Here is a 25804-nt window from a genome sequence, read left to right as displayed (position 1 = left end):
ACCAAAAAAAAAAAAAAAAAAAAAGAGAGAGGAGCAGAACAATAAAACGGAGAGCAGCAAACAACAGAGAAAACCAATGATGCCAATAGTCGGTGCCTTGAAAAGATTACTAAAATGTATAAACCCCCAGCAAGACTAAGTAAGGAAAAAGGAGAAAATACCAATCACCAATACTAACAGTAACAGAGAGGATATTGTTACAGCATATGGGCAAAAAGAGGCAGTAAGAGATTATTATAAATAATTTTATGCTAATTTGAAACAGTTAAAAATGGAATAATTCCTTGAAAATTACAACTTACTGTACATGAACCAAGGTGAAACAGAAAATCTGAATATCCCAAAAAAGAAATTCTATCCTTAAACAGAAAATTCTCCAGGACCTCATGGTTTCACTTGTGAATTTTATCAGACATTTATGGAAGAAATAATATCCATCTTACACAAAATGTTACTGAAAATGAGACTACTACTTACCACTTTATTTTATGAAGCCTGAATAATACTGATACCAAAAGCTGACGAACACATTACAAAAACAGTAGATTAAAGATCTATATTGATTGACATGTATGCACTGCTATATTTAAAAGAAAATGCCTTTCCATGAAAAAAAAAAAAGATCTATATTCCTTATGGACATAGATCCAATTCATAACAAAGTATAACAAATTCAGTCACATATTCAAGAGATAATATAACAAATGGATTTTATCTCAGGAATAGAAAAGTGGTTTAACATTTGCTAATTAATATAATTCACAGTAATGGAACAAAGAAGAAACACCATATGATCATAGCCAGTGCATTATACTGAAAATAAGTAAATAAATCAACAAATAAAATTAGAAAGGGAAAAGTAAATCTGTCTTTATTTTTAAATCACATGCCATCTACTAAAAAGTTCCTCAGGAATCTCGAAAAAATCTACCAGAATTAATAAGTGATTTTAGCAAGGTCACAGGATACATTTAAAAATTAATTTAGATTATATATGAATATTAATTGGAAATTCAAATTAAAGCAATTCCATTTGCAATGTCATTTAAGAAATAAATTTAACAAATGACATAAAGTCTCTTAAAAAATAAATTTAACAAATGATATAAAATCATTTATAAATAAATTTAACAAATGATAAAATACATAACATTTCCTGAGAGAAATAAAGAATACTAAACGACTGGAGAGATGTATCATGATTATGAATTGCAACACTCAATATTTTCGATTCTATACAAACATTCCACCAAAACTGCAATTCTAGTCAAAATATCCACAGGCTACTTTTTGTAGAAAGTGACAAACTGACCTCAAATTATATAGAAATACAAAAGACCTAGAATAGTCAAAGCAATTTTGACAAAGCAGAGGCAAATTGTAGGACTTATACTATCTGATTTCAAGACTTACTATAAAATACCAGTAATCAAGACTGGGTGTATTGTTGTTAGGGTAGACAAATTGGGACAGATTACAAAAGACCCATTCTATGTAGCCTGTTGATTTTCAGCCAAGGGGCCAAGATAATTCAACTAGGGAAAGGATAGTCATTTCAACGTTGCTTTTTAATTACTGAGGTTTCAGATGGATGATAGACTTAAATGTAGAAGCTAAAATTATAAAATTTTTAGAACAAAACATAGGAGAAAGTCTTCATGACCTTGCATAGGCAAAGATTCCTTAGCACACAAAAAGCATTAACCTTCAGAGATGTCCGTCAAAGGGTACAGACTCTCAGTTATGAGATTAATAAGTTCTGGGGATCTAAGGAACAGCATGGTGATTACAGTTAGTAACACTGTACTGTACACTTGAAATTTGCTAAGTGAGTGGATCCTAAGTGTTCTCACCACACACACACACACACACACACACACACACACACACACAAAAGGTAACTGTGTAAGGTAATGGATGTGTTAATTAACTTAATTGTGGTAATCATTTAACAAAGTATACATATATCAAATAATCACATGTACAGCCTAAATATATACAACTGTTTTTGGTCAGTCATGCCTCAATAAAGCTGGAAAAAACAAAACAGAAAAGCACTAACCTTCAAAGAAACAAACAAATGATAGATCGTCTTCATCATATTAAAAACTTAACGATTTTCAAAACAGCTTTTAAGGAAATGAAAAGGCAAGCCACAGACTGTGAGAAAATATTCTCAACATTTATGTTTGATAGCAGTCTTATATAACTCTTACAACTCAATAATAAGACAAATAATCCAAGTAGAAATTACATGAAAAAATTTCCTTTTCAATTATTTAAGAAAAAATGTGACTTACTTTAAAGGCGATTAAGTATGTTAGTACAGATGCTATCAAGTGAAATACAGTATGTGAAGTGTACTGTCTGACACGTGAGTGTGTTGTATCAGAGGCTATTGAGGGATCGGCCAGTAAGTAATGGGAGAAGGGAGCAGAGACACCAAGGGAGACACCCAATTCCACAGCTATAGATTCGGTACCTTTCAGTGCCAAGCCTGGAGCGAGTGCTGGGTGTGCAGCAAAGAGCCAGACAGCTCCTGGCCCTGCTGTCCTGGTCCTTCCAGTCTAACAGGGGGATGGATGCGTCAACTAAATAACTACAACACATTAAAATAGACTTGTGTTCTAGAAAACTCTTATGGGTTGAATTGTGTTACCCCACAGATTCATATGTTGAAGTCCAGATTCCCAGAATGCGACAGTATTTGGAGATAGGGCCTTTACAGAGGTGATTAAGGTAAAATGAGGCCATGTGGGTGGCCCCTAACCCAACATGACTGATATCCCTGGACAGAGATGGGTCAGTGGGGAGACCACATGAAGACACAGGGAGAAGATGGCCATCTGCCAGCCAACAAGGGGAGCCTGGAAAGGACCCTTCCCTCATGGTCCTCACAAGGAACCAGCCCTGCCAACACCTTGACTTGGACTTCTGGCCTCTAAAACCGTGAGGCAACAAATTTCCGTCATTTAAGCCACCCAGTTTGTGGTACTTTGTTACGGCAACCCTAGCAAACTAATACAGAAGCTTAAGTGAGTTTTTGTCTTCTGCAATCAAAAGAGCCCAACTGACCCTGGAAGCAAATAGTCTTGAGTTTGCGAAGGCACGAGCCTGGCCAGGCCTAGAGACTTCACGGGGCTTCCTGGGGGTGGGGTGGCCCCCCGCTGTGCGCCTGTTTGGCTTCATTGTCCCCCCCACTCCCACTGCTTCCTCACCCCGGCCCACAATCCCTCCGACCCCAGACACTCATTTCCCCCCCTGGGTGGGGAGTAAGTGGGTAAGGAGACTCCTGCCTCACCTCTGCCCGGTCATGGCCTCCCTGATGTTCTAACCCTGATCAGCTGTCACAGTCCTGAGGAAAGGGCTGGGTTCACTGCCCGGAAGAGAAACTCCAGGGATCCCACTTTCTGCTTCTGGGGATAAACGGGTGGAGTGAGATTCTCCAGCCCTGACTAATGCGAGGTTTCATGGAGAAGGGAAGTTGAGAGAGTCATAATGACCATACTGAAGAGCAGTTGAGCTCTTCCACTGCAGCATTACCCGGAATCAAAACCTGCATGATTTGATCCTGTTTGCAATCGCAGCTGCCGTGAGCTAACACCCAAGCCATCGGAGCAGGGTGAGTGCAGTTTGTTTGGTAGGATATGCTGTCTGAACCCATCTGGGCCTGGTGATTTCTGTTTTGGAAGGTTATTAATGATTGACTAAATTTCTTAAATAGATACAGACCTGTTTGGATTGTCTATTTCTTCTTGTGTAACTTTTGGAAGATTGCATCCTTCAAGAAATTGATTCATATTATCTAGGTCACCAAAGTTGTAGGCTAGAGTTGTTTATAGTACTCCTTAATTATCCTTTGAATGTCCATGAGATCTGTAGTGACCTCCCCTTTTTCATTTCTGATATTAGTAATTTGTATTCTCTTTTTTCCTTAGTGAGACTGGCAACAGGCTTATTGCTTTTATGGATCTTTTCAAAGAGCCAGCTTTTAGTTTGGTTTATTTTCTCTGTTGATTTGCTGTTTTCAATTTCATTGATTTCTGCTCTAATTCTTACTATTTCTTTTCGTCTACATATTTGGATTTAACATGTTCTTCTTTTTCTAGTTCCTGAAGTGGAAACTTAGATTTTTAATTCTACATCTTTCTTCTTTTCTCTTATATGCATTTAATGCTGTAAATTTCCTTCTAAACACTGCTTTCACTACATTCCACAAATTTTGTTAAGCTGTGTCCTCATTTATGTTTAGTTATAAATATTTTTAAATTTCTCTTGGTTTCGTCTGTGATCCGTGTGTTATTCAGAAGTGTTTTTTAATCTCTAAATATTTGAGGGTTTTCCAGCTATTTTTCTATTATTGATATCTAGTTAATTTCATTGTTATCTAAGAGCATACATTGTATGATTTCTGTTCTTTTAAGTTTGTTAAAAAGTGTATTTTATGGTCTGGAACATGGTCTGTCTTGGTAAATGTTCCATTTGACCTTGAAAAGAATGTGTCTTCTGCTGTTGCTGGATGAAGCAATCTACAGATGTCAGTTGTATCATTGTTTGATGAAATTATTGGATTCAAATATGTCCTGATTTTCTGCCTGCTGGACCTATCCAATTCTGATAGAGGTGTGTTGGAAGTCTGCAACTATAGTAGTGGAGCTGATATACTTTTCCTTGCACTTTGATCAGTTTTTGCCTCACATATTTTGATGCTTTGTTGCTAGGGGAATACAGGTTGAGGACAATTATACCTTCCTGGAGAATTGATCCCTTTATTCTTATGAAATGTTCCTCTTTATTGCTGATACCTATCCTTGCTCTGAAGTCTGTTCTGTCTGAAATTAATCTGGCTACTCCCATTTTCTTGTGAATAATGTTAGCATGGTATATCATTCTCCATCCATTTACTTTTAGTCTATATGTGTGTTTATATTTAAAGTGTGTTTCTTATAAACAACAAATATTCAGGCCTTATTTTTTGATCCACTCTAATAATCTCTTTTAATTGGTATATTTAGATAATTGACATTTAAAGTGATTTTTGCTGTAGTTGCACTAATATCTGCCACGCTTGTTACTGTTTTCTATCCTTCGCACTTGTTCTTTGCTCCCAATTTTGTCTTCCACTTTTTTTCTGCCTTTCGCACAAAGGCTTGGACGCAAATATTCACAGCAGCATTATTCATAATATATCTAAACTAGAAGCAGCCCAAAGGTCCAACAACAGTGAATGGATAGACAGTGTCTGGCACTTATTCAGTGGAATACTGTACTATTCAGCAATAAAAAATTAGAAACTACAGATTCATGCAACATCATGAATAAATCACACAGTCATTATGTTAAACAAAACAGTGCATACTACATGAAAACATTTTTACCAAATTCTAGAATAGGCCAAACAAATCAATAGTGTTAGTGATTGCGGTAGAATTCAGGCTGACAGTTGTTGGTGTTGGATAAGGGATATTGAACGGGAAAGGACAGAAGCAGTGTCTGGATCATGAAAATGTTCCCTGTCATCACTGGTCTGGTGGTTGGACTGTATACATTTTCATACTCATTGAACTGTATCTTTCAAATGCATGCATTTAATTCCAGGTAAGTTACACCTAAGTTAAAGTATGAGCAACAAAAATGTACAATCTACAAGTATGATTCTGTGATAAAATATGATATACTTTTGTTTCAAGTGCTTTGTTCTTAAACAAGGTAGAGTATGTCAATTATATCAGTAGGCCTTTACGTGAAATCTTTTAAAAAATTAAATAGAATGGTCCTTAATTCACCAAATGAGATCAACTCTCATTTCTGTGAGGTGATTAGGAGTTGATGAGCTCAGAGAGGCAGTTTACAGAGTTCTGCCTGGTACTGAGCCAGCTTTTAATCCATTTTAGGATTATTAGTGAATTCAGTATTCATGCATTTGACAGGGCTTTGTTGGCCTTTCAGAGATTTTCTTGTGAGGATTCCATAATGATGTATGTAAGAAATTGCATAATTTGAGCCATTCTGCGTTGTCCTAGGAAATGGTAGACATGGAGTTCAGCCACGGGGGGATTTTACAAAGGCTCAGGGCTGCCCTCGCTGTGGGAAATGTTTATCTTCTCCTTTCTATTTTCTAGAACCTTTACTACACTTGAGTTAACACAGGCGTCATTTCCCCTGTGACTAGGGTACATATTCCACCACCTCTGTCGTAGACACGGGTTCGCTCCAAATGTTCTGTACATGGCATCATCTATAACTTGACAGCTGTTTCTCCAGTGAGAGCTGCAGTTTGCGGAAAATAGCTCCATTGAGCACGGTACGAAGTGGACAGATACCGTCTCCAAATTAGGCTAGTTTTTACATCTAGCTCCTCGTTTTCTTGCTCTAGCAATTTCTGCTCGAAAGAAACATAGCAAGGGCTCTCTTTCCTGACTCTGCTGGCGCATTCACGGGGCAGGTGCCTCCAGGGCTGGCTGGTCCACATTCACGGTAGCCAGGGGTTCTCTGCATATGGTTTAAAAAGGATGCTTCTCCAAAGCTGTTTTCTATCTGTTAGTTAATGTGCAGTCTATAAGCTGGAAATATACTTTTGAATAAAGTTTATTCTGTTATTTTACTGTCTATCTTTGCTTACCGGTGTGGTATCCTTCATTGATTGTGGATTCTTGTTCTCTTTTGGGATTCTGTTCCAGCCGCACTTTCTGGTGCAGGCATTTACTTCAGCCCACTAATGTTCTTCTCTTATGTGAATATCCAACTTAGTTTAGTTTGTTTTATACCTTTAATAAATTATTTATCTGGTATTGGAATTTTTGTAGTTAAATATATGATTATATTTCTTAGAAGATAATTGTTAGAGATAGTAATTGTAATTGCTCCAATAGATAGTTAATAAATGACAGACATGGCCTCTCCCTTTATACCTGGAATTAATACTAAAACACAAAAGATGCTACCATTCGTCTGAGGACATCAATGGCAGACTTTGGCCAAGAATGAATTAAACTAGTATCTAGAGAAGTGCAGCCTTTATTTAAACTAAGAATCACTGTATTTCTAGACCATAAGCAGAGAGATTAACGTAGTACTTACAAGAGCATTTTATTTAGTTACATGTGCATATCCATGTTAAGCCTAAAAATGTTTAGATGGATATTTTTTCTTCCCTACCAATTATTTGGTAAAAAATTAATATTTAAGTTTAATATTTTTCATAACAATTCTCAAAGTACTGATATTATCTTTATTTATTTTGTGATATTTTTGTGTTAAAATCAGGGTGACCAGACTCCTTAGTTGGTCTAGATCATTCTCAGTTAATACCTGTTGTCCTGATATAATTGATATTAGTGCTCACTTTCACTCTCAAAACTCTCTTGTCTTAGACATAAATTATAATGGTATAATGTCCTGTTGAGCATAATCAGAGGACAGAATGTCATGTGATGGAAGTAATTACATTCCAGGCTTTTGTCCACTTGTTGGGTCCAGAGCTACGGGTAACTCTGACGCTGCCGAGCACGTAGGAGGGTTCGGTATCTGTCGAGCAAGCAAATAATCCAAAATGACAAAAAATGAAGAGTGTAGGTTTCATAATGTGATCTTATATTCTTATTATATCTTCAGTGGCATTTTGTGTCCTGGTAATTTGCCAATATTTTACATGTACTGATGAAGCTGGAAATCTGCCCTCCCTGGCATCCAGTCCTTTCTGAAAAAGGACAGTATCATGTCAGATATCTCAACTCTCTGGGTTTTTTTTTTCACAAATATTCTCTAGAGCATGACAGATAATCATTATATATCAAAAGATATAGTGTATTCTGAATGAAGCCAGACGGCTGCATGTGCATTAAGTGTTTTATCAGTTAGGAAGGCATTTAGTTTACAAAAGATAAATCCTAATGACGAGTGTCTCAGAATACAAGGTTTTATTTTGTATCCTATTGTAAAGAGTCTGAAGACAGGTAGTTGCTGGCTTAAGTTCAGCTGCCCAGTGATGCTTTCAGGAGCCCAGGCTCTTTGTGTTTTTCTGCTCCCTCGTCCTTGGTGTGTTGGCCTCTCATCGGTCCCTTACTTTTGGGCCAGCTGGACTTTACACAGATGATTCTCTCATTTTATGGCTCTCTCAGTCTTTGTTCCACTCGGTCTGGAGCTGAATGGCACGTAATCTCTTCATCATTTGCTGGGAGTCCTGATAGTCTGACAACTTCTTCCCTACCTTTTGTCCTTTTACCACTGGTCCTTGCCACCTGCCCTTGACATTTACTATTATGTCTTTTTTAAATTTAATTTTTATTTTATACTGGAGTATAGTTGGTTTACAATGTTGTGCTAGTTTCAGGTGTGCAGCAAAGTGATTCAGTTACAGACATATACACATATCCATTCTTTTTCAGATTCTTTTTCCCATATAGGTTATTACAGAGTATTATATTGAGTATAGCTCCCTGTGCTATACAGTAAGTCCTTGTTGATTATTTTATATATATAGTGTATATATGTTAACCCCAAATTCCTAATTTATCCCTCTGACACTCCCTTAACATTGACTATTATGTCTTGTATGAACTTGACATTGTAGCCACAACTGTGCTTGAAAATATTAGGTAATTTTCTTATTTTTTATTTTGAAAATGAAGCAACCAGAGACCAGATATGTATGAAAGTCAGTGCCATGTGTCTTTCAAAATCAGACGAGTGACTCACTTTCATATTAGACATACATACAGTTTTATTTTCACAAATATCTCACATTTAGTAATGAGTATGTTCTTTAAACTTTTTAAATAACAGAGCTTGTCAAGTGATTTTAGGGCCCCAGAAATGAATTATTAGATCAGTTTAAATCTAATTTTTAAAAGGGGACTTGCTAGTAAAGTGCACCAAAAAGAGAAACAGAAATTGTAAACTAATTTATTCCTTCTGAAAATGTTAAATAACAGAGCTTGTCAAGTGATTTTAGGGCCCCAGAAATGAATTATTAGATCAGTTTAAATCTAATTTTTAAAAGGGGACTTGCTAGTAAAGTGCACCAAAAAGAGAAACAGAAATTGTAAACTAATTTATTCCTTCACTGAAAATGTCCTTCAATACTCTTCCCCTAACCACAGTCAAACCACAGTTAACCACAACTAAAATGAATGTCACATTTGGAAACCAGCTCTGGACTCAAGGCAAAGGGTAGGCAAAGGGTAGCTTAGTTTTTCCCTGAAACAACTAGCGATAATTGTCCCCTTTTGACAAAAACTGAAGAGAACATACATAGAAATCAGAGCACTATTCTTGAATTACAGCATCTTTCTTAATGGAGGAAAACATATAGTCTTGCCTAAGGACCACTTAACAAACATTATAAAAGATTAAATGTTTTTTAGGTCATGAAATCGAGTTAAAGTATCCTTTTAAATGTTAAGTGACAAATATATGAGTTAGTAGTAGCTTTTATAATTTTTATTTCCATGTATTTCATGTTGGAATTGCCTTCCTCAAACATGTATTTTAAAAATCAACTAAGTGCAGAATTTTATCCTTAAAAGCTTTTGGAAATATGTGAATGAAAATGTTTATTCTCTTAATCTCAGGGAATATTTGTACCCTTCAAAGACATTCCTTTGCCACCATTCTTCCGAAGCCTTTCCTTAACTTAGATTTAGGTGCACATCAAAGAAAGGGTACGTTAAACACTTGACCAATTCTTTAAACAATTCAGAAACAGAGCTAGAAAAGATGTACACTTTCACACGGCTACTGCTCTGTACTTTGTTCGTGTGGTTCCCTTTATTCTTAGACCGTAATGCAGTTTCCTGTGGTATTTTGTCAACGTTGACACCAGTGATCTGTCTCTACCTGCAGTAGTAAATGTACGAGGGCCTCGTTCTGCTAGGTGTGTGTTTTATGTTTCAGCTGAAGAACTTGAAATGTAGGGAAGCCACTTTCTAGCGTGAAATCACTGATGTCTTCACTTGATATAAAGTAATACAGAGTTGCCCATGTTAGGAGGTCAGAGTCATCAACTCTGGGACTCACACGAGGATTCTGTCAGGCAAAGAAATTTTAAGTTAGAATAAATTTTTAATAACAGCAAATCCCTCTGTGAGACACATTTGCTCAAGACTGATTCTGCATTGACATATCATTTCGTTTTCTCTCTTCTTAATGGTGTTTTTCAAAAAGCAACACAGGGTTCCACAAAAATAAGAATTGAGAACTTAAAGGAGATCATCACGATCTCATGCTGATGTTTATATTAAAGAGTTATTATTTGTGTCTTTGGAAACAGTAAGATTCTAAGATCTTATCTGTGATTTTGGTTCTGCACCTGTTATATTCTCAGAATCTACAGCATCCTTAGTCCAGTTTAATGTCTAATAAATTAACCAAAATAGGTCATATTATGAGAGAAGCACAGTAGTTTTTATAGACATGATTTAAGTCAGTCAGTACAGTGATTTAAGAGTCCTTGAAGATAAGTTTTAAAACAAGAAAAAAAAACCATTGAAATGATAATTTAAGGGAAAACGGATTTAACCTAGTCTCTTTTCACATGCTATGTATGACCTAATTTTAAAATAAAGGGATTAAAATAAGGCTAGATGACAGTTTCTAAGGAAAACATCCACTTGTATACCCCCAAGCCCTTGCTTTTTATTTAGCCCCTTGGCGCCACTTTACTGACCTGCTCTAACAGTTACAATTAGGACGCCTCCTGATAGAAGTCTGGTCTTTGATCAGCTCTTTCTCTGTGCACACTCTAAGCTAAGCAGGACGTGCATTTGTTTTCTTTTTTTTTTCTGTTGTTCTGGTGACGATCTTGTGCTGGGTCCCCAAAGCCTAATGGCATAGATTTTCTTAGATTAGTAGAAATGTTGGCTTTAAATTCATTTTTTCTATTTCTGTGCAATTTAATATTTAAATGGTTCAAATTTCAAATGTACTTTTCCGTGTGAACAACAGCTTTTTAGCTCCCCCTCTGGGCTACTCCCATGTGCTGGGCGGCCTCCTTTTGGCCCCCAGATCCACTAAGCTTGCCTTCCGCTTTGACCCCCAGGGGCAAGTCACTCAGCTCCCTTGCCCTCCCTCCAGCTTCCATCTGGATTCAGCCATGGGTGGCGTTGACAAGAGATCAGAGGGCAGGAGGAGAGAAGGGTTGGTGTGTTCGTTCCCCTTGCTTCTTCCTTGTGGGTCCCCGGTTTAACAGCGCTTCTGGGGGCAAGACCTCAGGCCCTTGCTAGCTGTCCTTCGTCCCTCCAGGCCCAGGGTGGGAACCTGCCCACTATCACTGGCCCTCGGTGCCTTACTATTCCTTGGTTTCCCTCCAGGCCACGTGAATAGTCCCTTCAGTCAATCCTCCAATTCTCCTGGGTGTGTCCTCTGTTTCACGTCAGGATCCTGGCTGATATAACCTTGTATTGAAGTAGGTATTAACGTTACTGTGTTTTACAACTGGGCTATGTTTCTAATTTTTTCTCCCACTTAAAGACTTAGTTGGTATGTGGGAGGTTGCAGTGAGGTCAGAGCCTAGTAAACAGTGAGGGTAGAGAATCAGAGGTACTGAGTATTACATTTCCAGCTCACTGTGGAAATCCAGCCAGCCTTTCAGTCTTTTTGAATTCCAGTTATTCACACAAGTGAGTAATTGTAATAATAATCATATGAGAATTCATTCTTTATCTTCACAGTGCTACGTGAAATCTTTTATAAAGTTGCTTATATGTTTCCTCTGCGTGGTTCTACTTATTTTCCAATAGGACATCATATCCTCGGCTAACTAACTTTACAGAGTCTGTGGCATGGGATGAGGGGGCAGTGGGGGAGAGCTGGGGCTTCCTTTTTGGCCACCAGTAACTCACCTGAAATCCTGCAGGCTGTGTGGTTTCTTTTCTCTCCCTTTTGTAACGTTCTGTGATTCTGTGATCGTGGGATGTGGGAAGAGAATTTTAAAATAGGCTGGCACTGGGAAGGCAGACGTACGCACGGGCGAGAGGTGCTCGCTTTCAGGTCGGAACCTCTGCTCACCTGTGACAGGTCCTGTGTTTTAAGTTGTTCTACCCGGTCTGGGATGATGCTGGGGGATGGAGAGAAGGGAGGAGGAAAAGACTGGGAGAGAGATGTCTCTTCTTGTAACTCCTGTGGATGTTAACGTATTTCAACTTGGCTCTGCCTCCAATGACTAGAGCCCTCCTACTTTCTTTGTCTCCACTACTGTCACCTTAATTCAAGCTGCTGTCCTCACACATCTGGACTGCCGTGTGTTCTCCTAAACGGCCTCTCAGCAACCTGCCTCCCCCTACAATGCTACAGTTCATCCTCCTCTGGGCAGAGCTGAGGGATCTCTTTAAAAGTGTGTCATGTCGCTCTTCTACTCACAGCTGCCAGCATCTCACCGTCAGACTTGGTCCTGTCTCGTCTGGAGACTTAGCAGCGGCCTGGCGCCTCCTCGCTCCTGCGTTTCTGCCAGACTGGCTTTCTCGCTGTTCCTCCAGCACACCTCACCTATTCCCATGTTACGACTTGCATGCACACTGCCGTCTCTACTGGACTCTCTCTCTCATCTTCATATTTTTGCCTCTCTTAAAATATTTATTTATTTATTTGTCTGTCTGTTTGCACTGGGCCTTAGTTGAGGCACGTGGGCTCCTTAGATGCGGCATTTGAACTCTCAGTTGCGGCATGCATGTGGAATCTAGTTCCCTGACCAGGTATCAAACCCGGGCCCCCTGCATTGGGAGCGTGGAGCCTTATCTTCCCTGTACCACCAGGGAAGTCCCCTAAAATATTTTTTATATAGACTTGTTGAGTGAAAATCTTTACCTTATTTTTTACTTCTCCCCGTTGGAACATTAGTTCTACAAGAGCAGTGCGTATTTTGTTTATTATTTTCGCCGTGCCTGATACATACAGTCATTCAAAACTTTTTGGAATAAATGAATGTAGTCAACCCCCCCGCCCCCCGCCAGAAATTACCCCCGTAGGAACCATCTGTGATAGAGGCATTGTGTTGTGCTCTTACTGCGGTGCTCTTAGTCAGGAGGCTGTGCAAGATCATACCAAGAGCACAGTTGGCATAAACTCCATCCCTTTCACAGTTGGTTATTGGAATGCATTACAAATTAGGTCTCTATACCGTTAGGTCTATATTCCACTCAGGGAAAGAAATAAAACAATTCCAATTCAGTTTAATATTTCCGGAAAACCATGACCATCTAGCTGATTTGTCATGGAGAGTAAAAAACGAGTAATTTTTATTTACTAAAGGCATTTAGTACAAATTTTCTTATCTGTCTTATTTTTTACTTGTTTGGTTAACAGTAAAATACTCTTAAATTGTTTTGTCTAAGTAATTTTGATAGTGAAATCTAAAGGATAACTAGGTTATAAACTTTTCAACCCTAGTAGTAGCAAATGCTACCTACAGAATTATATCCAGTGAGAAAGTTGGCTCCACATGCTTTCCAGTGCCCAGTTCTATTAACATTTTTTCATAGATTTATGAGATAAGAAATCTTTTTGGAGATAAAGCTTATTACAATATTTAGCCAAAAGAAATAAATGCTGATTTTTTTGTCTGTTTGAATGAGATTGAATTATTTCTATCTCATGAAATAATTATTTGTTAACAAAATAATAGGGTTTTTTTTCATGTTCTCTTTCTGTTTAAATGAATTTATCTGTTGAGCAAACAGATAATATACTTGCTGCTTTAGAAGCCCAAATCCAGAAATAAATATTCTTCTTTTAAACCACAAAGTGCTTAGGAAACTACCTTACCAGGAAACCATGGGGTTTCCTGATCATTTTAAGGGATTTGCATCTTCACATGGCATCTGTTTTGGGGTCACAGGATGGGTACATGTAAGTCTCATTGATGTTTTTAAAGTTATCTAGGCTTCCCTGTTAGAGACATGGTACCCTTTTGACATGTGTCCTTAATGAAAAGTAAAGTTATAGAAGATGCCATTTAATTAGGCTAATGGGCTAAATGAAATTGGCTGATGGGAAATGAAAGAACCTTAAGAGTGATTGGCATCAAAGGAACCTGCTTTAGGGAACACCACTAAATCAGAGACTCTGCCCACGCGACAGACAGATGCTCTTATTATGCTGTGGGCCTGGTGGGTAGGCTCAGGACCCAGGCAGTACCGTGCCCACAGATGGGGATTGTCTGCGCACCTCCAGGAAATAAGGCGGCCTTGAGTAGCAGTGGAGTCCTCAGACGCATTAGAATTTAGGTAGGAGTTGGAATTATGACACCTTCTCACTTGTTATGTGGTTTTGTGTCTTTCTCGATAATTTGCCTTTTATTATTATGTAATTTGCTTTGTAAAAGTTAATGTCAGTAATATTAAAAGCTCTTAATAACTTGTACTTAGTGCCACCATTAAGTGTAGACTTCATTTAGGGTGACCTCATGTCACTAGACCAGATGCATTAAAATTATAGGGGATATGTCTGTTTGAATTCTTTTAAGCATTTTTTATCTGTCTCCAAGAGGAAGTATTAAACCAAACCATATTTAGAATAAAAAATCAGACCTAGAACACATAGTTGTGAGTGCAAAGCAATTGAAAAGAAAACTCCTTTCAGTTGGAAAGGTGGAGCTTGTAAAATGTTTGGAGACATCACATTTCTCTGCAGGTGGGGAGATGGGAGAGAATTCTGGAAAACTACATCTACTCTGGCCTTGTCTTGAGCCAGTTATACCTTGAAGAAATCGTTTCATTTATTTGCACCTCAGATTTTCCTTATATAAAATGAATGGATTGGGACTTTTTTCTTCAAGGTTTCTTCTCACTCTAAATTTCCAAAATTCCATGAAAGTCAAAATCTGGTCTGTGGCAGTAAAATATAGCAGGGGATTTAGATGGTATCAGGGCCGTGCCCACATAATATTTTATTTCAGCAGTAACAACCAGGCAGCAGGAACACAGGATATACTCTTCGTGGAACTAGGGACAGAAGTGACTGATGTTCTTACAATTAAAGCTACACGGTTCTTTAATTCTTTATTTTCTTGCCTGTTAGCTGTATCTGCTCTGTAACGCTATCGTTCCCCCATCAGGAAGCGATGCCCACTTTAGGCCTCACTCACTCCTGAAAATACAGAAGTCTTTCCAGTTGTTCTTATAAATTTGCAAATGCTGCAGTGACCAGTTTTATATTATTGTGTTCTAGAGACCGTGTCATTGGTTTGATGATGACTGCCTGTGATCTTTGTTCTGTGACAAAGCTGTGGCCAGTAACAAAACTGACGGCAAATGATATATACGCAGAATTCTGGGCTGAGGTATGTCCTTGATTTTTATATGAACATAGATAATAAGAAATCAGAAACAACTGGGAAGAAATTAAATATAAGGATAATTTAGTAACAGTATCTTAGTTGCTTATGTTGCTGGTTACTTAAAAAACTATTGTTTAGCATTTATACAGGTATGAAGTAAGAACAGTCATTCTTGTTACATCTGACTTGATATGTGTGTAAACTCTCTGATCTCCACTGAAATAGTTCAGGAACTGATTCCCTGAACAGTAGTGCAACAGTTTTCCCTATTTAATAGCCAATCTTTTGTCATCCATCCAATAAACTGTATTAGGCCATCTCCTTTATGGCAGCTGCTGGAAAACGTACTAAGAGGGACCCACAATATCACGGGCTTTATGTGCCTGCAGCTAGAAATTCGAGAGACTAATCACGTTGTACCGTAGAAACTGAGATTATGTAAATATACCAAATGGTCAGTTCAGCTGCAAATTATGAGTTCTGTAGAATATGTGGGATGTTAATCCATGAATTCCTGACATGTGAAACAACCATGTGAATTACTTTCATGAATACCCTTTCTAGACTGAATTATCCAAATGATCAGAAACATGTGTTTACTCCTAGACTTGCCATGAGTAAGTAGAATGTAATTCTCTTATTCAAATGAATCCACAAATACTTAGATCCCTGCATGTTCGAAGATTATGGGGAAAAAAAACCTGTAAAGTGTTTGTGCACCTCATTTGTTCTGAAGAAGTAAAAGTAAGTCTGGAGGAGGGAAAAGTTCCGTAGTTGATGGTTCAAACCATAAGAAACAGTAAATCATTCAGCTAACGATTAGTAGAAATAGTCTACAATGTTGATCTGTCTTATAATTGTAAAGCCAAAGAATTTTTGGTGGGTGAGGACCACGGGCCTTGAGTTGAATATACTCATGGTGTTACTTCTCAAATAACACAATGCATACATTGTGTAGTGTAGGCATCCTCTTGCATGGTTCTTTTTTTTCTTTATTTTATTGTGTGTGTGTCAAAACCTAGTTACTATCAGACTCAGGAAGATTGTTTTTAGATGTACATGTCTGAGCTGTAATGTTTGACTTTATTATCACAGTCAGCTTAATTTGCATGTGTGTCTAAAAGTAGTAACCTAGAATTAATTCTATAAATACCACATAAGAAAACTTGTCTGAAGCTAGCGTATTTTGCAAATACTTTTACTTATTTAACTATGACATACTTCATACCACAACAACTATATCTGTATTCTAAAATACGAATCGAAATGTGAGAGACGTGTAGACTTTTTCCCGTTCTATTCCCCGTTGGTTAAACAGTCCACAGGGAGCGATTAGCTGCCAGTATGCTCATAGATGACGTCTGCAGGGAGCTCGCGGGGTGGAAACAGAAACGTAATCACCCAGTCTTGCCAGCTGATCTCCTGGACGTTCATAAAGTCCACGCTTCTCACCTCAGCCCCGCACTCTCTCCCACTTCTTCAGAGCTTCAGCAGATCCCGCCTGGGTTTTACTGCAACATCTAACTGGGCTCCTTGCCTTTATCTTTTTTTTTTTTTTTTTTTTTGTGGTATGCGGGCCTCTTACTGTTGCAGCCTCTCCCATTGCGGAGCACAGGCTCTGGATGTGCAGGCTCAGCGGTTTTTTTGCGGTACGCGGGCCTCTCACTGTTGCGGCCTCTCCCGTTGCGGAGCACAGGCTCCGGACGTGCAGGCTCAGCGGCCATAGCTCACAGGCCCAGCTGCTCCCGCGGCACGTGGGATCCTCCCGCCCCGGGGCACTAACCCGCGTCCGCTGCATCGGCAGGCGGACCCTCAACCACTGCGCCACCAGGGAAGCCCCCTTGCCTTTATCTTTGAAAATCAGTGTAACAGTGATTGAGAGTATAGTCTCTGGTGTCGTGTTGCTTGAGATGAAATCCTTGCCTTAGTACTGAGACTGAGCCCTCAGGCCAGTTCTCTGACTCATCTCTGTGCTTCGGTGGCCACGCTTGCCGGTTCAGGACGACTTTAATTCTGTTTATGTCAGTACCACACCTCCCGTCTTCCGTCTCTCCACGCTGATATGATAAAGATAAAAATCATGTGCTCGATGCAGCAAGCCCTCTGTCTCTCCAGGCTCTCTCACGTTTCAGCCCCTCTGTGCTCTGGGTCCCTTACCGTGCTGTGCAGTTTCATCTGCCTGGGGCTCCCTCCCTCACCCCTGCAGCCCCTCCCCCCTGAGCCCCAGACACCCCTGTGCTCCTGCACACACGGTCCATGGTGTCCCGTTGTTTTCCTCATCAGCATCAATCCTTATTCGGGTACATATTCAAATCACTGCTTATTTTAAATCTTTTTATATGTTGGGCTTGTGAAATCCTTGAGCAAGGGGCCTAGTTATTTTCATTCACTTAGGACAGAAAGGAAAAAAAGCTTGAGAACTACCGCTGTTCATATTTAAAGCAACGACACCAGAGCAAACTCTATACTTCAAGTGCCTTTACGTAGTCAAGGCAAGTGTCTTTGTCCTGTACACAAACATTCTTAACAAGAGTTATAGTAATTTGTCTCTAGACCTTATCTTGGCACATTCAGGGTGGTTTTAGTTGTTCGGTGCTTTGGATTTCTGAAAACAAAGCACAATTAAAATAAAATAATAAAATAATTAAGAAATGTGAGGGAAGAGTGTGAGGTATTCAGGAAAAATTTTAACAATCTTTAACCTTAAAAAATAAATAGAAACAGTAAGGTAATTTTTAAAATCTAGAAAACGGGGATAATAATATCTAACTCATAGTATTTCATGAAGATTGAGTGAAATAATAGTACACGTTGCCTAGCCAGAGCCTGCGATATCGTATGTCTTTAATAAACATCTATAATTTTTAACCTTTATGCTGATGTCTAGCCAGTTATACTGTATCTTTACTGACATGTTTTAGTAGACTATTGTTTATTACTGATGTATCAATATTCCTCTTTAAAGCCTAGCTCCACCGGGTGCATTGCATGTGAAAAATCATCTGAAGAACAGAGATAAAGACCTTGAGGTTATTTCACATTTTGTTCTTGTGTTCCACCTCACACATTTATCTCCTCTTATTACTAACTGTCACTAACTTCAACAAAATGAAACCAGAAGAGATGGCCAGGTTTCTGGTAACTCAGTACAGGAGAGGAATATCAGGATAAAAACCTGCAATAATACGTCACATTTTTTATTATTCTGACATTTGTTTGGGTCATTAAGGAGCAACATTATTCATTTTGAAGAAAATTAGCGAACAAAGGGAACCACTCATTAACACCAAAGTTTTATAGCCGTTTATAAAATTGAGAGATGAGCCTCGTTTTCCCCTGTGTCTCCCAGGGCGATGAAATGAAGAAGCTGGGAATACAGCCTATTCCCATGATGGACAGAGACAAGAAGGACGAAGTCCCACAAGGCCAGGTATGAATTGTGTTGTAAAGTCCAATCGTTTTCCAGTGGCCATAACAGGGGATATGAGTAAGAAGCATACGCAATCTTATAGGACCTGGAACCACCTGAAATCTTCATTTAGACGGACTTGGAGCATAGTAAGACCACGGATGGGAAATCCTAGCTGGATCTAAAGGATTCACAGCTAGCCTTGTCATCATCACCTCTTCTGCGGATGAAATTGCAGTCAATTGCAGGCTTTCTTTTCTTACTTGACATAGAGGGGGTGGGTGAATTTGAATTGTTGATATTTTTAACAAGCAGAAAATATTTTGTCATCAAACGTACAAAGATATTTTTTTGGAGAATAACATTATAGATTTTGATGAGGTCCACTTTTCCTAACAAATAATGCGTATATTTTAGTACATTTTGAGTTTTGTCTTACCATAAACTGGCACTCATTATTCTCTTTTCAGGTCTTGCTACATAATTTATGCTAATTTTTGATGTTTCGAGAGCTCTTGTGCCTTGTTAGTTTTGCATGTGTGCATGTGTGGTGTGATATATTCCTTTTATTATGATCCTTTTAAACTCTCAATCTTCTAACATCATAATAAGGATGTTAGTTATGGACAAATAAATATAATACAAAATTCAGTTTAGAACACATTTCAGAAAATTCACAAGATGAAGGTTTTGGATAAGTTCTCAAATTTTCCTACTTTATTAATTTAAAGTTAAGTTATTAACTCTTAATACAAAAGTTTAAGCTTGTCCACAGCTCTTGGAGGGCACAGCCCAGCGTTGTCTCTGGGGAGCAGTTTACTTGTTCGTATCCTTAACCAGCTCTTCTAGCAGGAGGCCCACTTTCCGTCTCTGCTGACTGCGTACTGACATACCTACCACGCATGTTGCAGGTGGATTTTGCAGTTTAGTTTTATTTTAACATTGTTTGTGGAACTTTCCCGTATAGGTAATCACAGTGATTATTCTTTCCTGTCTTGTGCCTGCTTTTCATGTCACACTGTAAAAGTCCTGTCCCACCCTGAGATTATATAAACATTTGCCTATATTTTCTTCAGTTATTTATTTTATTTCATCACTTTATATTTAATTTGTTAATTCGTTTGGAATTTATCTTGTTATATGGATAAGATAGGGAGTTGATGATGTTAGCTTTTCCTTGTAAACAGCTGAGCAATCATCCCAGTAGGGTACATAAGAGAACTGAAGATGTCGCCAGGGAATGAACTTTGTTCTCATGTTATTTCATTAAGAGTAGTATGTTTCTGCCAAAATTCCAGATCCATTTATAGTATTAGAGAATTTTAAATAAAATATTTCTGTGGTCAGCTAGTATTTTACCAAATATATTGCTTCTGACTTGAGATTACTATGAAATTATTCTTCGCCATAAAAATAAAAGACTCTATTCCCAGTAATTAGCCTCTCTCTCGAGACCTTCTGCTCCATGGCATCTGCTAAATATTGACATAAGAATGTCTGTGCGTGAACTGTAAAGTTAAAAATGGAAATGCATTTATTCTAGCAAGATGACTGTGGCGATAGGCTTTATAACAGGAGAAAAAGCAGCAAGGAACCACGTAGATTTGACTCTTCTATGTTCCTTGGTGTGTCTCACCGAAATTCAGTTAAGAAACTGGTAAGCCGTGGTTTGCCGGTCACTTTATCTAAGGAGCCAGTTTTATCTTGTACATGTAGCCAGACAGTCTGTGTTCTCTGGTTAATCATCCAGCAGCTCTTTTCCATGTGGCCTTCAAAGGCCAGTCAGGGCCCTCATCACTTATGTGCACAGTGGCCCAGAATAATTCCTAATAAAATCTTTAATATATTTTTAAAAGTATCACAGATTAAAAACTTTAAATTCCGACATACTGAGAGAGCTGTTACCTGAGAGGGCTATGCTAAAGTCAGTGAGATTTGTCGTAGGTCAAAAAAAGGGAGGGAGGAGATGAAAGAAATTTCAGGAAACCCAGTGAGGTACCAAAGCTAAGAGTAACAAACGAGACACCCAACAGTGGGTGATTCCTGAATATTAAGTTGGTGAAGAGTCACCCATGTAGAAGAAAAGCAGATTTGACTTTGAAAAATGCTTAGCACTTAAAGTACTAAACTTGACCAGAGATGAAAAATAGGACCTGAATTATAACTGATCTATAAATAGAATCCCATTGAATATTGTACTTGGGTTTTAGATTAACTTCTTCTTCTGTTTTAAATTTTTACGTTTTATTTTGTGAATGCATTGTAATGAATTTTTAACTGTAATCTGCGGTAGTGTTCCTTGAGCCAAAGATTACTTAGCAAAACCAGAACATTTAGTTTTTTAGGTAGGCTTGAGAAGTAGAAAATTCACTTGAGGAATATAGTGCTCCTAGAATTGCTAATGTGCAGTTGTGTTTCTTGTCCGTGGCTTTTGCGCTGAGGCAGCTTGGATTCTACAATGCCGTGGCCATTCCCTGCTACACCACTCTCACCCAGATCTTCCCGCCCACAGAGCCTCTCCTGAAAGCCTGCAGGTATGCACAGTAGTTCAACCTGTGATGCTATTTTTTAAAAGATAAGAAATGTATAGGATTTTATCTCCAAGTGTATATGTGTCTTCACTACAGTTTACAATAAATGGGCTGTGTGTTTGCCTATGTAACAAGTATACATCACGAGTATTTATTCATAAAGTTTTGAAGTTTTGTTTGTTTGTTCGTTTTTATGACTCAGAGGTCCCCGCCCAATGCCGTTTTGAAGGAGGCAGTAGTGTCTTTTCTGGGCTGCTGGTTTGGAAAGGGACCCAGCTTAAAGCACACAGTTTACCGTTTGAATGGAAGAGATGGAATCTTGAATGGCATCTTCTTTGAGTTTGATTTTCTTCCCCAAAAGAAATGCAAGCCATCAACAGTTGATCTGTTCTAGCTCAGACCTCTCTGTGTCCTCTGATCATCTTTTTGGAGGGCTAAACTCAGCTAAGAACGTTGGAAATGCTTTAAGATTTTCATCTTACTTTGAAAGGAGGTTCCTTTGGGGAAGGCAAACGGTGATGAGCAACGGCTGTGTGTGTTGATTCTCTGCAGGGGAATTGGTTTCGACACGAGTTTTCTAGCCACTCAGCCAGAACCACACTGAGGGGCTGGAGTGGATGCCCCGTTGAGGGGCGGAGAACAGACGTGTGACGGGATATTTGTACACAAATGCCGAGGATTTAGCTCCCGCCCTCTGCCGTGGGAACGCATCTGATGAACTCATTCTTTAAGGAAAACGAACTAACAAGCAAGAAAATGTTTCAAAGATCCTGCTTTTTCCTATTTAAGTGATTCTCTTTCTTCTCTGCTCCTGTGGAGATGAACAGAACATCCCAGTGTATTTTGTTGCACCATCACTGACCTTAATCAGTGGCTAGTTTCTGAATATATTATCTTATTGCCTAAGGGCTCAGCCATGTGGGCAGTTTGCAGTGTGAGTGAGTATTCATTCTTGACGGAGTCAGGTTGGAGAAATGAATGTCCCACCAAAGCCAAAAGAGAATATCAATTGAAATCCAAGCAGCATGTTGTAAAAAAAAAAAAAAAAATAGATGCAGGCATTACTCAGAAGTTCTTTTTGTCCAAAAATTCTCTGTATTTGCACTAAATATTTAGAACCAGCAGAATGAACACTTGCTATTATTTTCAAGCTCTGGGATTGTTATTCGGCTGTCTCAGCAGTTTTGATGCCTTCTTGCTACTGTGGACTTGGCTAAACCGCATAATCCCTTAAAACCCATTTCAATATGATTAAAACTTGAAAAATTCATCATGTATCATTGTATCCAAGGAAACACAGCAAAGTTAGTGGGCGTTTTTTTTCCAATATATTAAAAAATCTCTTCAGGTTCTGGGAAAATGATACCTGATGACATAGGACAAAAGCTAAACTGTTACATTTTTCAGGTTATATTTTAGGGGTTTCTTTTTTCCAAAGGTATCTTAGCAGGTCTTCTTTGCACGAATTGTGTGTTTGCTAACGCTAAGGTTCCCTTCTGATTTTGACTTTGTGAGTGAGAAAGCAAGGTGCAAGATGGGGAATGTTGACGAGGCCTCTGCGAGGTTAGCCGGGCCAGCAGGGTGGCGGTCAGGCAGCGGGAGTTCTCACACCATCAGAGGAGAGGAAGATGCTGCAACCCTTGAGCTGCAGATGCTGAGGGGGGAAGGTAGGAGGTGGGGGAGTGAGGCTGTGTTTGAGACTAGAGGCCACCGGAGCGCAAATACAACCTCGTATCGAGGAACTTCCAAAAGTTTGTAGCAAGTGTAACTTACGGTGCCTTTCTAATACATGACACGGTGTTCAAAGTAAGGCTTCTCCCCGGTCTCGCGTGTGGGGTGAAGGGGATGGAGCCGCCCCGGGGGGACACACGCTTCCCCCCATGGGGTGGGAAGGCCTGGCCGGAGGTGTCATTGGTGGATGAACTTGCGGCTCCGGTCCCCCTTCCACCCTTTCCTCCCATCCCGCGTGTCCTCGGTGGTCACCCGTTGGCTCAGTCCCCTTTTCAGTGAATCCCAACTAAGAAACGAGCTGGTGGGACGGGGCTTTGGTGGTTGAGGCTTCTCTGAGGAGACTGAGCTGTGGTGCCGAGTCGGGGGACAGGCTGGGAGCCTGCAAGCTGGTTATAGTCAAGGTCACCAGAGTCAAAACGACACCCCAAAGCCATCAGGCTGAGTTATGCCACAGGATGGTGCGGATGCTTGTTGGGACAGAGTCCAGAAATCCTTTTCTGAAACAGCCCCTGTCGCTGCATCTCTTATTCCAGGAATAACCTGAGCCAGTGGGAGAAGGTGATTCGAGGGGAGGAGGGTGCCGCGTGGATCTCGAGCCCGCCGGCGGCCCAGGGGACCTCGGAGAAGCTGCCCGTGAAGATCGATGACTGATGGCCGCCCCTGAGCCCTCCCACCTGAAGATGTTCATCTTGCTTCTTTGACTTTTCTTCCTTTTATTTTTGTGGGGGGAACCTACACCTGGTAACTGGGATGCAGACCTCTTCAAGAAGGTACCATCAAGTAAACACATCCAGCAGACGGCTCCCTGCCAGGCTCCTCTGTACTGCGTCACAGACGGTGATCAGCCAGGACCAGTAATCCGCAGCCCCAGTGACTCCTTGTGAACTGGCCTTTTCTAATGGGCTAATATAGCTGAGGCCTTAATGGAAACGGACAATTGTTCGGAAAGGGGTACTTTTCCGCTGTATCTTTCCAGTGAGGGTTAAAACGGTACTATTAGGATATTGTACTTTGGCTTTAACACCAGTGTTGCTTTGATGTTGTTGGTTATAAATAGGAACCTTTACATGTTACTCTTGTGGATGTTCATGTGTGACCTACTTGTAATTAGTGTGAATCATAGCAGACAGCCTCAGACACGTGGCATCGAGGTTACAGAGTAAGAAGCGCCTTTCTGCAAATCAGTGATGGAAAGTCGATTCGTCCTCAGAGCCTCATGAATTAAAAGTTAGGTGGACTTAAAGCGTATTCTGTAAGCTTATACTACAGGGCTTAGACGAATAAATTTAACACTAACGGAAGCAGATTTTCTATCCCCTTGAGACGAGATGCAGCTATACATCATACTAAATCTCAGAAATCCAAGTATCAATTCAAAAAATGTCAGAGAATATTTTTTCTTTATTTTTTTTCTTTATTGTAGTCTTGGCAAATTTCCTAAACCCTTTACATAAAGAACAAAATAAAAGCAAGGCACACAATTTTTTTTTCCAACGGACAAGTCTTACGGATGTAAAATGTGAATTTTTAACAATGATTCTTTGATGTTTTCACTTGATGTCATTGCAAAATCTTAAACTCACATTCCAAGTGAAAGGGTTGTTCTACAGATTATTTAATGACAAGACCATACATTTCTCCTAAAATCAATTAAACCATAACATTTAAGCCTCCTGGGGTCTTCACTGCGAGCCGCTCCTTCATCTCCTGTTTGTACTCCCCTCGTGCTCGTGCTCTCCACGGTCTTTCGTAAGCTCTCTGCCCTCGGCAGCCGCATCGGGGCCCATCTCTGTTCTCTTTGCTCTGCTCAAGATCAAATATCTACAGAGACACCTGCGTCTGCAGAGTCTCTCCTGTGTCAGTTTTGGTAGGCTCATATTACTCTACCATGTAAATGTTTTGAAAAAATATACAAAAGAAATAGTCTGGACCCCCTCCAACAAGGATTATAAACCAGTCGCTTCTGGTGCATATTTAATGCTTTAAAGATTTTTAGCACAGTGACATGGTAACCTCCGAAGCTGTGCAAGTCCTGACCTGAAGGAATTAGACTCTCAGAAGCGCTAGGCTGAGCCATAACAAATGGCTCATCCACGATCCTCGAAGCAGGAAACTGGAATATTACTTTCGACAAAATAAATTTTTAAAAATATTCTCTACATATCCAGTGCTATACACATTGTTGTTCATATGAGCTTGGTTTTTGCAAAAATGATGAAATCAGGTGTTTCTATAATATGGTTTATTTGTGTTGCAGCAGAGTTAGCTATACATAAACATAGTTCTTATTTTGAAATTAACACTGTGTGTTCAGTTTCCTTATGGGCTTCTGAAAGTCGCCATCTTCCTTACGTGGAGCTCCATTTGCTATTATAATTATACAATATGAGGTAAAATGAAATAACAAAAGAGAGAGAATACCACTGTGGCTAGATACACACACACACACACACACGGATGTATGTAGCTGTGCACACATAGACATTCATGTAGGTACACACATGTATGTAGATACACACACATATATGTGTGAGAGAGAGAAAGGGAGAGAGAGGCAAGCACATCTTTGAAAAGTAAAACTCAGCCCCATTCTTCAAAAAGTGATTTTTCATGTTGGAAAATGTATATGGTTTGATATAGAGCTGACTAGAAAGAGTCCTTTCTCATGTTAATGTATTCACAGAACTGAATTCTAAAAAGTTGCATACATCCAAACTTTCTACAGCCGAATGTCTGAAACTGGACCCATGAGATTCAACTTTAATCACAAAAGTTACTTAGGTCATCTAACTGAACCTGGAGACTGAATTGCAAGGGGAAAGGAAATATCATTGAAGACTATTGTTTAATTAAAAGGATTTT

General features: G+C 39.3%; 1 protein-coding gene across 1 annotated transcript in view; it reads left to right on the top strand.

Moving 5' to 3' along the window:
• PDE10A (phosphodiesterase 10A) overlaps nucleotides 1-23593 on the top strand; it is a gene marked incomplete at its 5' end in the record, with an annotated part of 175295 nt that extends 151702 nt beyond the window's left edge. The window contains 4 exons of the mRNA XM_007467932.1: nucleotides 15163-15274; nucleotides 18621-18701; nucleotides 21126-21214; nucleotides 23476-23593. Of these exons, the coding sequence (XP_007467994.1) occupies nucleotides 15163-15274; nucleotides 18621-18701; nucleotides 21126-21214; nucleotides 23476-23593 (400 nt within the window). The remainder of the gene's footprint in view (nucleotides 1-15162; nucleotides 15275-18620; nucleotides 18702-21125; nucleotides 21215-23475) is intronic.
• Between the last annotated feature and the right edge of the window lie 2211 nt (nucleotides 23594-25804).

This window comes from Lipotes vexillifer, unplaced genomic scaffold (assembly GCF_000442215.2).
Source record: "Lipotes vexillifer unplaced genomic scaffold, Lipotes_vexillifer_v1.1 scaffold1879, whole genome shotgun sequence".
Classification (NCBI taxonomy): domain Eukaryota; kingdom Metazoa; phylum Chordata; class Mammalia; order Artiodactyla; family Lipotidae; genus Lipotes; species Lipotes vexillifer.
This window is presented reverse-complemented; position numbering and strand designations above follow the sequence as displayed.